This window comes from Andrena cerasifolii, chromosome 15, assembly GCF_050908995.1.
Source record: "Andrena cerasifolii isolate SP2316 chromosome 15, iyAndCera1_principal, whole genome shotgun sequence".
NCBI classification, from domain to species: Eukaryota; Metazoa; Arthropoda; class Insecta; order Hymenoptera; family Andrenidae; genus Andrena; species Andrena cerasifolii.
In genome coordinates, this window is record NC_135132.1 from 9531632 (window position 1) to 9546013 (window position 14382).

Genomic DNA, 14382 nt, shown 5'->3' on the forward strand with positions numbered 1-14382 from the left:
TGTATTCTAGGAGTCCAGCTGAAGTGCTGGGACCTGCGATTGGTCTATCTGCTAATCGTATACGGCGGCGGTGCGTTCATGGGTGGCTCGGTATCTTCATCTATTGAAGAGTGTGCTTAAATTAGAGTTTCAGCAATTTTTGTATACTAGTAATATTGATCTTATGCTGGTTCGGTGTCCGTGGAACCCAAAAGGGTTCTGCTCGCGAATCGTGCGAAGTTGATTGAACAAGACAATTTGTAACGAATAACTTTGAACGAACTAAAGATTATTGAACTGAACTGAATTTAATTATTGAATATTAACCAGAACTATTAAGAAATGAACAAAGATATTTAAAGATTGATCAAAGGTTGGGCTTTATTATAACACGTCTGTGCTTTTACAACGTCGATGATGAATTGCGAGGCGAAGAAACAGGCTTCTTCGTACGTTCGTTCCTCTTTTTAAAATTAATACATTGTTTTCGAGCGATAAGGAAGGAGGCGAAGACAAATTTCAAATGTAATAAACTTCGTCCTTAACTCTTTAAAGTTCGAACTTCGCGCTCCAAGAGCTTGCGCTAAACGCCGCTAGAGCGAGAATCGCAACACCGGCTCAACATGGCTGAAACCGTCGATTTTCCTTCCGTCTTTTGCTTCAACCCCCGCATCCATGGACCATCCTTGGAAAAACATTTCTCAGTGCTTTTCCAAAGGCTCACCAGGTGGCCACATAATTTCGCGGTCGACGATTCAAACCAGCCTTCGAATCTCGTCCAGCACCGATAGACCTCCAGCGTTTCCACTCAATATCCTCCCCCGTCAACATACAACTTACCATACCTCTCCATCATAAATCTCTGCCAACCCCCTTGATGCATACACGCAACTGATTCCGACCCGAAAAGCCGGGCGCGAAGCCGCTCTGTCGCGGCGACATGTTAGGGGTTAGTTTCGCAGCCGCGTTTACGAACACGCTCGTCTGGTTTCGCGGCAGTGCGCGCGGCTGCGCGTGCGCAGCTCCGCCGCGACAACAAAAAATAAGATGGCCGACCAGCGAAACAAATAGAGCGCCCGTTGTAAATAACAAACGTTGAGAAGCAGGTCCCGCGGACGAATCAGCCAGGGATAGCGGACGGTGGACCGGCGCCAGGCGCGTTCGCCCCCGGTGCCGACGGTTTGTGCCCCCGGTTGCCCGCGGAGGAGCGAGGGACCCGCGTGCCCGCGACACTCGGTCCCCCCCCCGTTGAATGCGTCACACGCGTGCACGAGTGAACGTGGAGCGCGGCCAGGGAGCGAGGAACGTGGACGAACGTCGCCAGGATGCAATTGCGGGAGCGGGGCTGCCACGCGCCACGTCTTCACCACAGGCTCGCCTAGCTCCTCATGCTAGTCTTGTCTTCCGAACTGCCTGGAGCACAGCATGAAGGAGATGCTCGGAGGGTGCTGCGTGTGTTCTGACGAGAGGGGCTGGACTGAGAACCCGCTGGTGTACTGCGATGGCCAGGGCTGCACCGTTGCTGTACACCAAGGTTCGTTCTTGCAATAGCATCGCGACGGCTCTGCGCGCCGCGCGCCAGAGCACTGCGAGGCACGGTAGTATATGCGAATCATTTTGCAGCTTGCTACGGCATCGTTACAGTACCGACGGGCCCTTGGTACTGCAGGAAGTGCGAGTCGCAGGAGCGGAGCGCCCGTGTGGTGAGTTCGGGGAGGGATCATCGGTGTGTAGATGTTTACGACGCCTGTTCGTCTTATTCTAGATGTTATGTTTAGTATCGTAATATCTACACGCCCCTGCGTCGCTCGTTAGAGCTGAGAACGCGGATGGTTCTCGGGGTGGATTCTTTATGAATGCGTTTTCTGCTCATGCTTGGCAGCGCTGCGAGCTGTGCCCGAGCCGGGATGGAGCGCTTAAGAGAACAGATCAGGCTGGATGGGCACACGTCGTTTGCGCTCTCTACATACCGGAGGTTCGATTCGGTAACGTGACAACAATGGAGCCGATTATTTTGCAGCTCATACCATCCGAGAGGTTCAGCAAAGTAAGGACGACGATGATCGTACGGTAGTCTCTTAAGTCGCGTATTCATCTCTGTGTTTGTCCCGAATGTGCATTCCGCGCGCACCGATTTTTTGCTCGTTCGGTGTTCGGCGCGTGTTCGGGCCGATCCGCTTGCTGGCGGTCCATTAAAGCGTGCATTCGGGTCCAAACAATACCATGAAATGGACGCCGGAAATTTCACTCAATCCCGAACGCGCGCTGAGCTCCGAACGAGCAAAAAATCGGTGCGCGCCGAATGCACAGGTGAATACGCGGCTTTAAGTAGGGCTGGAACTATTTGTCGAATTTTTCAACTTCAGTTGCTCAATTATTTGACGAATATAATCCGAATATCCAAGTATCCAAGTACTATTTGAATATTTAAGTATTCGAAGTTTCTTCGTAGCATTCGAATACTTGTAAAATATACGAATAGTTCCAGTTCGACTCTTAAGGCGTACAATGTTCTCGATAGATGCTTGAAATGTGTGGGAATATGACTGTTTTAGTCGTGTTATATCTGCGAGGAGCAGGGAAGAGGCAGCAGAGCAAACGTGGGAGCCTGCATGCAGTGCAACAAGACCGGCTGCAGGCAGCAATTTCATGTGACCTGCGCTCAGGCTCTTGGCTTGCTCTGCGAGGAGGCTGGCAACTATCTGGACAACGTTAAATACTGCGGATACTGCCAGCATCACTACTCGAAACTGGTTAGTCCTAAAGCCTGCCATTGAACCGACGCAAGTATCATTAATCCATCCCGAAGACTTGATTAACAATGCCTCCCCCCCTGTTCTTTCTACAGAAAAAGGGTGGTAACGTTAAAACTATACCACCCTACAAGCCAATACCTGCCGACAACGGCTCGTCAGACTCGTCTCCTGAAAAGGAAGCAGAGACCCCGATAAAGTCTTCGTCAAGCGGTAAACGAAAGAGTTCAAGTTCCAAATCCACTACCAATTCTAAAAACAAATCCAATACTAGTCCAAGCCTAGAGCTAAATGGCGTCGCTGACGACAAAAGCGGCAGCGGCCGTAACACACCCAAAGAGAACACCACCAATCCCAGTAAATTCACCACTTCCAACTTCGTAGAGACGATCGTCACCCAATCGGAGAGTGTGTTCGGGCACGACGGCAGCACGTCCACCGCCGCGGTGGCGACGATTAAATCGGGATCGGGCGCGAGCGCGGGCCACAAAAACAGTGGGCAAACGAAATCGAACTCGTCGACGTCCAGCAAGGCGTCTAGCCACAGTAAAAAGAGAAAGACGGGGGCACGGACGCCGACGGTGATAGGGAACGAGAACTCGAACCAGTCGGTCAGCTCTGAAGCCAGCGGCTCCGTGGTGGTGGCGGTCAGCTCCGTTGTGCAGCAAGCAGTTTCAAGCAACAACGTGCAGACCACCATAACGGAGGCCACTAGCTTGAGCACGACCACTGAGCCGGAGAAGTCGAAGAAGGTGAGAAGATTCTTATAGTTTCACGTGCTGCAACTTTCTCGATTCTCCATCTAGCCGCCCTTTTCAACTAGGGAATCGCCAGTAGCCCTGGAATAATTCTATGCACTCTTAGAGTCACGTCTCTGGTTCTCTGAGCTTTCAAGCGCGATGGTACTTAATTTTCTAAGTGGAGAATGATGATCAGTACTTTAATTCTCTAAGCGCGAAGTAACGATCGGTAATCGATGTTCCAGGCGCGAAGTTAGAGTGATCGTATATTTCTGTGTTTTAGTTGAAAGTTGAGAGCCCCATTCAGTCGTCTAGCACTCCGGTCACCACAGAGGTGACCACCACGCCTGTGATAATGGCGGTGACGCAGCCCCAGTCGTCGCTCGTCACACAATCGCCGACGACTACGTCCAACAGCATAGTGGTGTCTGTTCCTCTCACGGCAACCTCGCTGCCCGGCGCGGTGCAGAGTGTGGTGACGAGTGCTCCGACGCTGTACCAGCAACTGCAGCAGAGTATCATTACCACTGCAGCCACCGCAGAGCCGAGGACGAGCGCTATGCCGAGCTCCGAGAGGTTCGAGACGGAGGAAGGTCCTGCTAAAAGGTCTCGGTAAGCAGGACGATAAAAATATATATTGTATACTGTGCAAATTCTAGTTTAATAAAACGGGGCCATATATACGACGCGTAAAATCTAGTATTAAATAGGACTGGGAGTATTCGAATAATTTAATATTGGAATGCTACGAATAAACTTCGAAGATTTGAGTATTCGAATGCCACGAATAAACTTCGAATATTTGAGTATTCGAATGTTATTACTCGAATATTTAAGTATTCGAATACTATTCTGGTGTATTCGAATACTTAAATATTCGAATACTTAAATATTCAAATAGTATTCGAGTACTTAAATATTCGAATAGTATTCGAGTACTTAAATATTCGAATAGTATTCAAATACCGAAAAATTCGACAAATAGTCCCAGCCCTAGTATTAAACAGACGTTTCAAGTTCTTTTGATACGCTTGAAAGCTGGCGCGGTTGGCGCGCTCGATTTGAAATGCGCGCCGAGGCTGGAGACATCAAAATGGCCGACCGGTTGGATAAACAAGCCACTGTGCACCTAACCTCTTCGCGCGTACCGTAAAAATCGTTGGGATAGAAAAGTTTTGTAGTCTAGAGATTTGGCGTACTGTGATAAATGTTGCGTAGCAAAAATGCGATTGCGCTCGTTGAAAATAGTGGAGGGCATCGTTGCGATTGAAAAGTACTCGCAGTATCGGGGCAGGTGAACGGGAGAAGTTAATTCCGAGGAGTTTGAAAAAATCTTATTTTTCTACGGCGTAAATTTTAAGGAATCCTCAGCCCCGCGAAACTTCGCAGACGGTTGGGCCACTTGGCGTTCTCTCATTTCTCTAGCTTCAGGGACACTTTGAGGTTATGTTTGTTTTTTCTACCTCAAGGGGCCTCAAGGGCAACGAACGAAGAAAGGGAGTAACGTGACATTTTAAATGGCAATCAGCAACGGTCCGTTTACTTTGCATTCTCTATAGTTTCACGAAATCTCACATAACCTGTAACCATTATCATGGTTCCCTAATTAATTACATAAACTTCAGTAATCTCTTGTTGTTTGAAAATAAGAGAGAACCAAAGTGAGAATACACGCGTGAATATATGTTGTTGCTTTCTCAGCTCTCAGTCGTCAGATAAACAAGAGAAGTCCCGCAAGCCGAAACGTGGGTCGTCAAACAGTCAACCAGCACTGCCACAAGCTCAACCGCAAGTGCAATCACAGCCGCATCAGCAGCACCAACACCAGCAGCCGCAACAACCTCCGCCAACAGCCTCCTCCGTCGTAACATCAGTTTCCAGCAGCGCGGTAGTGACGACATCCAAACGAGGAGGGGGCAGAAATAACCACCAAACTCCCCCACCTGCTGTGACCGTGACGCCTGTACCATCTATTATCCAAGGCCCTACGTTAAACGCGGGTCACTTCAGTAGCATTAGCGTCAGCACCGTTAACACGATGGGCCCCACCGTCAAAGAGTCCCCGCCCAGCAGTCCCGGTTCCGAGAGTATGAGCAGTAGCGGGCCGGGCAGGCGGAAGAGGAAAAGTGCCAGCGCGGCTTCTACGACCCCTACACCCTCCGCGTCCAGCACTCCGACGCTTACGAACACTAAAGAGGAGAAAGACGTGAAGCTGTAAGAATCAGAACTAGAGTAACGCAATTTTCTGCCGGATATATGTTAATTCAACGTATCTAATAGGTTCCAGAACGGAGTTAGCGCGCCGCATATGCTAGGAAATCAATTGAACCCGACCTCGACAATGGCGCAGAAGATGTCCGACACCCTCTCGCAAGAATTGGAGGCGCATTCTATTTTCACGGAAGCGAGTAATTCTACAACGAACCTGGTCGGTCCGCAGCTGCACAGTCGAGTGATCGCGTCTGTATGTGTAACTAAAATGCTGCTTTTTGGGAATTGGAGACCAGCTGCTCGGAGTTTCCCCTGTTTTAATCATCGTCTATTGTTTTACAAGCAGATACGATCGAATCAAATAGGCGTGCCACCCACGTCGTTCTCGTCGGTGTTCAACGCTACCAGCAACGCGAACATCAATGCTAATACCAGCGCCAGTGCTGCTGCTAGCGCGGCTAACACTGGTGCGCTGGGAGGCGGCGCGATACCGCAGACGCTGGATCAACTTCTCGAGAGGCAGTGGGAGCAAGGGAGCCAGTTCCTGATGGAGCAGGCCCAGCACTTTGACAGTGAGTGTACGGCAAGGAAAAACATGCTTTCAGTCGCATGGGTTTGGGGAAATTAGGGATCTCTCTTCTGTCCTTCGGTCTGTTTGCATGAACTCGTTTCGTAGCGTGCGAAACATATTGCTTCCTGGCTCGTTAGGTTTGGTAACCGTTGTATTTGTTCGGAGATGAAGATTAATCGTGGAATCCTCTTTACAGTCGCTTCCCTGCTGTCGTGTCTTCACCAGTTAAGAGCGGAGAATCTTAGGTTAGAGGAACATGTAAATAGTCTTTTACAAAGGAGGGATCATTTGTTGGCTGTGAATGCTAGACTCGCTATTCCGCTGACTAGTCAGCCGAGTGCGCACCCAAGTAAGTGTCCTCTTTTATTCCAGTTTCGAATGGGGCTGGGACTATTTGTCGAATTTCTCGGTATTCGAATACTTCAGTTGCTCAATTATTTGGCAAATATAATTCGAATATCCAAGTATGCAAATACTATTTGAATATCCAAGTATCCAAATACTATTCGAATATTGAAGTATTCGATTACTTTTTGAATATTTAAGTATTGAAATACACCAGAATAGTATTCGAATACTCAAATAATCGAAGTGTATTCATAGCATTCGAATATTAAATTATTCGAATAGTCCCAAACCTAGTTTCGAATAGGGATTGCAAATTTACCGACTTTTTAATTACCGCGCTACTATTATATGCGCTACATTGTTTTCTCGCGATTTACCGGTATTGCAATCCCTAGTTTCGAAGCGAGTATGGTTCGATGTTACGTTATTGCCAAATTGCAGCAAACAACATCCACCCGTCTGTCAATCCGGCTCACCCCAACGTTCCACACCCAGACGTCCCTCCAGGAGCTGCGGCTCCAGTCCCAAGAGTGAACCGTGAGTCCAGGGTGAACAACACGTACATGCCGCACTCCAGTTCGAGTAATCATTCGACAACTTTGGAGAATGGTTTACCTCCGGACCCTTCTCCGCCAGCTGCAGCGTCTCTTTCTCAGTATCAGCATAGGACGTCTCTGGTTGCACCGCAGCCCAGTCCAACGATCAGGTAAAGTATCTGCCTTCCAAGTACAGTCGAACCTCGATAATTCGAATCTCAAGGGAAGGGATTTTTTTTTCGAATTATATAGGTGAAAATTCAAATTTAATTTGTCACCTATATGGTATCTCTCTGCCCTATTATCGAGGTTCGATTGTACCGACAACTATGTACCTGCAACGTTTAATCTCTGTTTCTATCTTCGCGAACAGACACAGCCCTGCTGGGAGCGCGTACCACCAAGGCCAGCCAAGTAACATAGTGTCTCCCGCGCCTGCCAGCAACGCAGGAGTGGTGAGGAACTCCTCTGTCACACCAGATCCTCTGCGTGGAGTACCAAGGTGAAATATCGATACGCTTTCCCTACATTTCTCTTTTTTACTGACTTAAAAAAGAAAGAGTTTGTCCGCGAATTTCTCCGTAACTACTGAACTGATTTTCGCGAAACAAGAATTAAAAAAAAATTAAAACCGACTTCAGAAAAATAAAAATGCACTAAAAAATGAGATGTTTTTTCCTTGTTTAATCTATGACTCTCAATTTTTAAGTCTGCGCCAGATTTACACAGTGCTTAAATTAAATAAGGAAAAAACTTATTTTTCACTTTTCAGTGCATTTTTATTTTTTTGAAGTCTGTTTTAATTTTTTCTCGATATCACTCTCTCCTATGGTTTTATACGCTGTTTAACCGCGCGATTAGATTTAGAGGGAGTTTGTCGCACTTTCAGGTCAGTGCCACAGTCATCGAGCAGTTACATGCCCTCGATGTACCAACCCACTATGTCCAGTCTCGCGAGCAACCAAGTAGGTAACGTTCACAACCTTCATTCACACGGACCCTCTCCACCCAGCCACGGGCCACCTGGGAAACCCAGCTGAAGATAGATGGACACAGCGTGCGCACAGAAGCGTGCTGCACCAGTTGATAGGCGTAGTAGTGATGATGGTTGATAGGTAACCGTGACGTGCTAGAACAGGGAATTCATCGCCTCATCTTCGACATTGAATCGTGCTCCTTCGCCAAATTCTCTGCCCCGCCACAATCCAATCAGTTTGCAACTTCGTAGCTTAATATTCTCGAGAATACAGAAATAAGAACTCCATTGTCAATTGAGATATTCACCGACCAGCTTCAGTCGCGCGGAAAACCGCGAACACAGTAGCACAAAGAGGCCGGGAGCACTTTTCAAATGAATTCCCCTTTTTGAATTCCTCCTTGGTCGCACGTCATGTTGGGCACGTCTGAGACAATCTCTCCATCGTCAACATCATGATGAAAAGAAACGCAGATGTACAAATCTTAGACTGTAAGTTAATCTTATCGCGACCGAATAGCAATAATATTACGAGTAGGTGTACATTTTAACGAGAGGTGATCAGGCGTGTGGAAGTCTGGTGGTACGACAAAGCGTCTCGCCCATCATTTTTTATTTACAGAGGCATCATTTCCAAGCGTCTCATGTTTCACGAGCTGTTCATTCGTTGGGGGTCCCTTCGAAGGGTTGCGTCTTTTCATAGATCGTAAAAGAATGGGTGGTCCTGTCCCGCAGCCAGACTATGTATATTCTAATCTTATACATAAAGCATACTACTTATATGTACAACACGAGCACTGCCTTCCACCATTAAAGGTCTCTGCGGGACAGGTCGACCCCGAAGCTCTCCAAGATCGTTTCTGCTTTAACTCCCAATTCACGGAGCTGGTTGGACGTCGAGGCGCGACCGGCTCAGAGTCTTAACATTTTAGAGTTGTGTCCTCAAGGATCGCAGGGCGGGAGAATGGCAACTGATTTCACGGGTGAATCTGGGAAACTGATTCCGAATTGTTTAACTGAGGAGAATCTGTTTTACAAGTCCATTTGTGGAAACTGCTACTCTTTATACGCCCTGTAGCATACAGTGGGTTCATCTTTCGTTGCTAGTACCTTGTCTTTCTCGATGGCACCACCCAACACACACACACTTTACTTGAAACCTTTGTCGATCGTTGTAACCGTATGCTAGACGCATAATCAAAAGAGCAGTTTGTTAGGCGAGTGCATGTTTGAGAGTTAAGGATAGGACATTCGCTCAAGAAACCTAGGGCTATTTGTACGACGAGAAGGGAGAACTAAAATTCGGGGCAACTGTATCAGAGATGTTGGTAATAAGCGACGTTTTAAGCGGGAGGATATTTGCAACGCGGAGAAATAAGTTTTACTCTTTTATCACTCTGTTCTTGTACTACCAATTGGGTAGAAGTTTCCGGAGGCCAGTGAATAGGAATTAAAGTAGCACTGGCCTGGGAGGGGACATCGGGAATCCGTCTTTCCGTCGAAGTAGAATCATGAAAAGTATTTTTAAAGTCAGCATGTGCGACAACGTTCCGAGCTAATCGTACGAATTAATTTTCAGTCTAATTTCACTGCCTTTCGACTAGTATTAGATTATTTAAATGGTACTAATGTCTCATTTCGTTGGAGGAGGAACGAAGCTGTTTTAGCCGTATTGTGTTCTTTATTTTAAACGCTCTTTCAAGGAAAGACGATTTGAGATGGGGCGCGCGAGCGATTGCATGGGAAACGTGAATTTCAGACGAAATTTTTTAAGCCGATCCGAGGAACTTCTAGGCGTACGTTGCGTATGATAGAGATAACTTGATAAGACGATAGTGGTAGATCACGAGGGCACCGAATCTTCAGGATTAGCTCGTCACCACTCAGGGAGAATCGATTTTTCTGTACAAAATTCTGTCGAGCCTTCTTCGTGTACGTCGATCGCGTAAAAATTCTGCGTTAATTATTGTACAGTTTTGGATACACAGGAATGGCACCTATTTTGTAAAAGAAATAGCTATTTTGTAGTTGTACTTGAGCACCCAAAAAGTAGCTAAATTTTCTGAATTATTTATCGAAGTTATTGAAATCCAGTGTCCCTCTAAATTGCACAGCGATCAATGCAGAATTGGAGGAACCTCCACGATCGACGGCTTCGTTGAATGTTCGAAAGGCTTTGCAAAAAAGGGAGAAAAAACGTAATTAGTGATCGTTAAAGACAACAGTGCGTTTATACCAATGAAGAGTATTTTATGCATTAATCAATCTAATATCTCTGTACGTTTAAGATTATATACAGTACGAGAAAGCGTTAGAGAGAAAGAAACAAGAACAAAGCGCGTAATGAATAAGCGAAGTAACAGAGAGCAGTACGATGATATTTTTACACAGCATATCGTGCCAAATTTTTGCAATCGAATCATTGAACCTCCTCGATTTCTTAAACGACTTGACTAACGGGGAAGAAAAGTGGTAGTTGCTCGACACATTATCGTTTCGGTGGATATCTTCATGCTGCGGTAAAGAAATTACACTGATTCTCGTTCTTGTGTTCGGTTCTTCTGTTCGTACAAATAAATTATTGTGTTCCTAATCCGCTCTGTGGATATTGACTCTTTCGAAGCTTGTCGCTTGAAAATTCATTTTAATTTGACCAAAGTTCTCTAATCGAAAGGAACATTGGGTTTATACGAAGTAGGGGCTGGGACTATTAAAATATTTTACAAGTATTCGAATGCTACGAATAAACTTCGAATATTTAAGTATTCGAATACTTAAATATTCGAATAGTATTTGGATACTTGGATATTCGAATAGTATTTGGATACTTGGATATTCGAATAGTATTTGGATACTTAGATATTCGAATAGTATTTGGATACTTGGATATTCGAATAGTATTTGGATACTTGGATATTCGAATAGTATTTGGATACTTGGATATTCGAATAGTATTTGGATACTTGGATATTCGAATTATATTCGCCAAATAATTGAGCAACTGTAGTATTCGTTTATTCGAATACCGAAAAATTCGATAAATAGTCCCAGCCCGAATACGAAGTGGACAAGAGAGTTTCAGCCGAAAACTATGTTCGAGAATTGTACGATTGCGCTATTAAACATTCATCGATACAGATAGAATGTGGAATTATATTTTTAAATTTAATCGAAGCGCTCTCTTGTAAACTTCTTATAAACCCAGTGGCTTCTGTTTATTAGAATTTTCTATTCGTAGCTTTATTGTAACTGTTAAATGTTTCGTACGTATGCATTTATGTACACAAAAGTGATGCGTTTAGCATAGACGTAGAAGGACTTGTATTAAGGGCGTAGCTCACGTTAAACATTAAACGAAGATGTTTGCTCCACGATCGATCTGGACGGAGCATCCATTCGTGCGATGACCATAATTCACTGACATGCATTGCGAACACACAAATGCAACAGCTTTCAATTAACGCGACAGCTTTACGCAGGTTCTACAACTGTTCGATTATAGCCGGAATTGGCGGAGAAGCGAAATCTTAGAGGGGGAGCAAAATTTTGTCCAAAGATCAACGTCCAAAGGCGGCAGCAATGCTTTGATTGGCCAAAATATTGGCACAGAACACGTACCGTAGCGTTTTTTGATACTCGAGTTTCGTCACTGTCGGAAAGTAAGCGTGTGCAAGTGACTCGGCGTGTTTCCACTTTTCTACGAGAAAGCGAGAGTCGGCCGATCCCTCCGCGAACGAGCAGAAACAAAAGCAACTCGCTGTAAGATAATTGTACAAGGAGATGGGGGTAGAAAATCGAGGGAAGGCGAGCGCACCTCTCTGGCCTCCCCCGCGGAATTTACTGTAAAAAGTTCGAACCCAGGTCCGCCTGGACGCTTCCGGGAGGGCCTGCGGCGTTCGCGGCGCTAGTTATCCATGTAAAAACGAACGAGGAGAGGGTGCGTCGCCGGAGCATGGGACACTCCAAAGGTGGCCGTCACCTCCGGTGGTCTTTTGTATATTTTCAAGTGAAACACGAGCAGCTAGAAATCCGGGGCTGCCCAAGCGCGCCACCTTTGGACTGTCCTAAACACGTATGTCTATGTTGTACCCGTAAAAGTAAGGTGAGAGAAGCATACCGAGCGAAATGCCATATGTGTTTCCACAGAGGGAAGATTTTCTAACGAGGAAAGGCTGATTGTTTCTTTTTTTTTTTTTTATTGCGCTAACGATTCAAGAGCGACCTCGCCCGCCCCTTCGTCGCACCCTGAGCTTCATTTGAGTCAGTGGTTCCTTAAATCTTTGGCTACGCTCTTCCCTGCTGAGTGTTTCCTAGCCCAGCGTCGAGCGAGTGTTTCCCTCTCGGTGCAGTCATCGTAGGCTTGATCAATTGTTGAATGAGCTTCCAAATTTTATTTAGACTGTCGCGAAGTCGTGCGTCCTGTTTTAGTAAATTATCTGTCGCGAAGAGCGTGGGCTATATTTATTACTTGTTTTATTCGTAGAGAGGAGTAAAAGCGTGTTAGTAATGTTGAAAGTATTTGCCGCGTGGAACCACTGACTCAAGTGCGAGCGAACAGCCACTAGACCAGGATCTCTGCCTCGATCGGATGCCTAGAAACTTTCATTTTTATATTTACACCTGACATGATTGTACACGGTCTCAGTGAGGGGCGAGAGGCGGGCGAGAGTCAACCCTGAACGAGGACGGTACTTCTGATGCAGCGCGATTTATGTTAAACGTGCACTTGCGTCTCTCCGAACTGCCTCTTCGCCTCTGTGTTCGAAGCTGATTCTCGGGGATCGCAGGGGTTAATAGCGCACGGCTGCCTCAGAAGCGTTGTCCTGGAGTCGTGCGGATCCAGATCCAGGGATGTAAATCACTGCGCGATACGATTTTGTAATGTAACTGTGCATACGGAAGCATGTAATAAAAGAAGACTAAACGACTGCGTCGCAGTTTGCATCGACCAACACGCTTCCTGCTTCGCAACTCTCCTGTATCCGCATGCTGTTGCTCCATCTTCGAATCAACTGCTTCCGATTGCATGCCGATTCAAAGGATTTCTAGAGAACGTCCGAAGCGAGTTACAGAATTGTTAAAGTGTTCAAATTTCTTTCGCGCGAAGCACAGTTGCTCCTGTTTAAAAAAATTGTCAGCGTGAACTGTTACAGCGTAATCCATGAAACTGTTCAGTGTCCAACAGAGTTAACGAACAGAGTTACTCTATACTAGTTCTGTTTCCAGCTGTATAATTCCTTCTGTGTTCAAGGGAACGCACTTCAACGCAGCTCGTTACAAATGTATGAATTCTGTATAAAATAATGCTGTAAGCAAGCGAGGCGAAGGATTGTTTCCTTTAATGAGATACTGGGGAGCATTCCTTGCACTTCCTTGTCTGCAGAAATGTGTGCTGCCTCTAAGACAGCAGACAAATCCCTGGCGTTTGCCTCAGTGCCGTCCAACGATCGTGGGAAGTCTCACCTGCGACCTCGTCTCTGGCGAATCAATATTACACGAGAGTGCACGAGTACGCGCTGTGTCTCATGGATAACGCTGAAAGCCACTGTCCTGTCCGAACGCAATTGCTACCGCTTGTTTATGGATTAGGCCTTCGATCTCTGAATTGATTTTTAATAGAAAATTCAGGATTACTGTATTCACTCTGCAAAGTGGCAGTAATATCTCTTCTACTAGTACTGGAAGTTTCAGGGATGCTACTGCCAGCAGTTGAGGAGAATTACCGTGGTACTTTGCAGGGGAATGCATATCAAATTTGTTCTTCTTTTCTGAGGAATTTTATTGCATTCTGTAGGTAGGGGAGACCGGGGCTAGTTGATACAGAGAATTAGATATATTACAGAGGAAGAACCAATGTATATTTTGGCATATTTGTTAATAAGTAATTAATTCAAGTAAAAATGAAAAAAAAATCGAAAACAGAACGTATCAACTAGCCCCGGTCTCCTCTACTATATTGAACAGAATCCCGATATTCAAGTTAGACTGAAAGGGTAGATTAGATTGTTAAGGGAGTACTCCAGTGTAGATTGTAAAAAAACCGATTTTTTTTCATTATCTCGTAGTTTGTGGAGTGACAAATATTTCTGCATAGCGACTTTTTGAAATTTGAAATATTAGTCTTGTAAGGGATTAATATTACAGAAGGAAAACAGCCTAATTTTTAGGGAGAATCGAACAGTTTTGCTAAAAGTGCTGTCATTCTGCAATTTCTTATTTTTAGAAGGCGTCCGTGGTTCCAACTATAATAAACAAAATTAACCTCAGT

At 45.7% G+C, this 14382-nt stretch overlaps 1 protein-coding gene across 5 annotated transcripts; it reads left to right on the forward strand.

Annotated features, from left to right (window-relative positions):
* The first annotated feature begins 994 nt into the window (after window positions 1-994).
* On the forward strand, window positions 995-13042 carry Alh (coiled coil domain containing protein Alhambra). Of its 5 annotated transcripts, XM_076828613.1 has the most exons (14): window positions 996-1513; window positions 1603-1682; window positions 1862-2026; window positions 2535-2732; window positions 2828-2945; window positions 3117-3484; window positions 3756-4084; window positions 5174-5686; window positions 5753-5936; window positions 6027-6261; window positions 6451-6603; window positions 7044-7308; window positions 7512-7640; window positions 8028-13042. In XM_076828613.1, the coding sequence occupies exons 1-14, from the start codon at window positions 1405-1407 to the stop codon at window positions 8176-8178; spliced, it is 2997 nt and encodes a 998-aa protein (XP_076684728.1). In that variant the 5' UTR covers window positions 996-1404; the 3' UTR covers window positions 8179-13042. The 5 variants fall into 5 exon arrangements, with proteins under 5 accessions (XP_076684725.1, XP_076684728.1, XP_076684727.1 ...); XM_076828610.1 differs by having other exon boundaries at window positions 995-1513; window positions 2828-3484; XM_076828612.1 differs by having other exon boundaries at window positions 2828-3484; window positions 6027-6255.
* The last annotated feature ends 1340 nt before the right edge of the window (window positions 13043-14382 follow it).

Excerpts from the sequence above, each read along its gene's own strand:
- Alh (XM_076828610.1), top strand. The coding sequence starts at position 1,405 with ATGAAGGAGATGCTCGGAGGGTGCTGCGTGTGTTCTGACGAGAGGGGC. Across the intron at positions 5,687-5,752 it reads GAGGAGAAAGACGTGAAGCT|GTTCCAGAACGGAGTTAGCG; the intron begins GTAAGAATCAGA and ends CGTATCTAATAG. Across the intron at positions 6,262-6,450 it reads CCAGCACTTTGACAGTGAGT|TCGCTTCCCTGCTGTCGTGT; the intron begins GTACGGCAAGGA and ends TCCTCTTTACAG.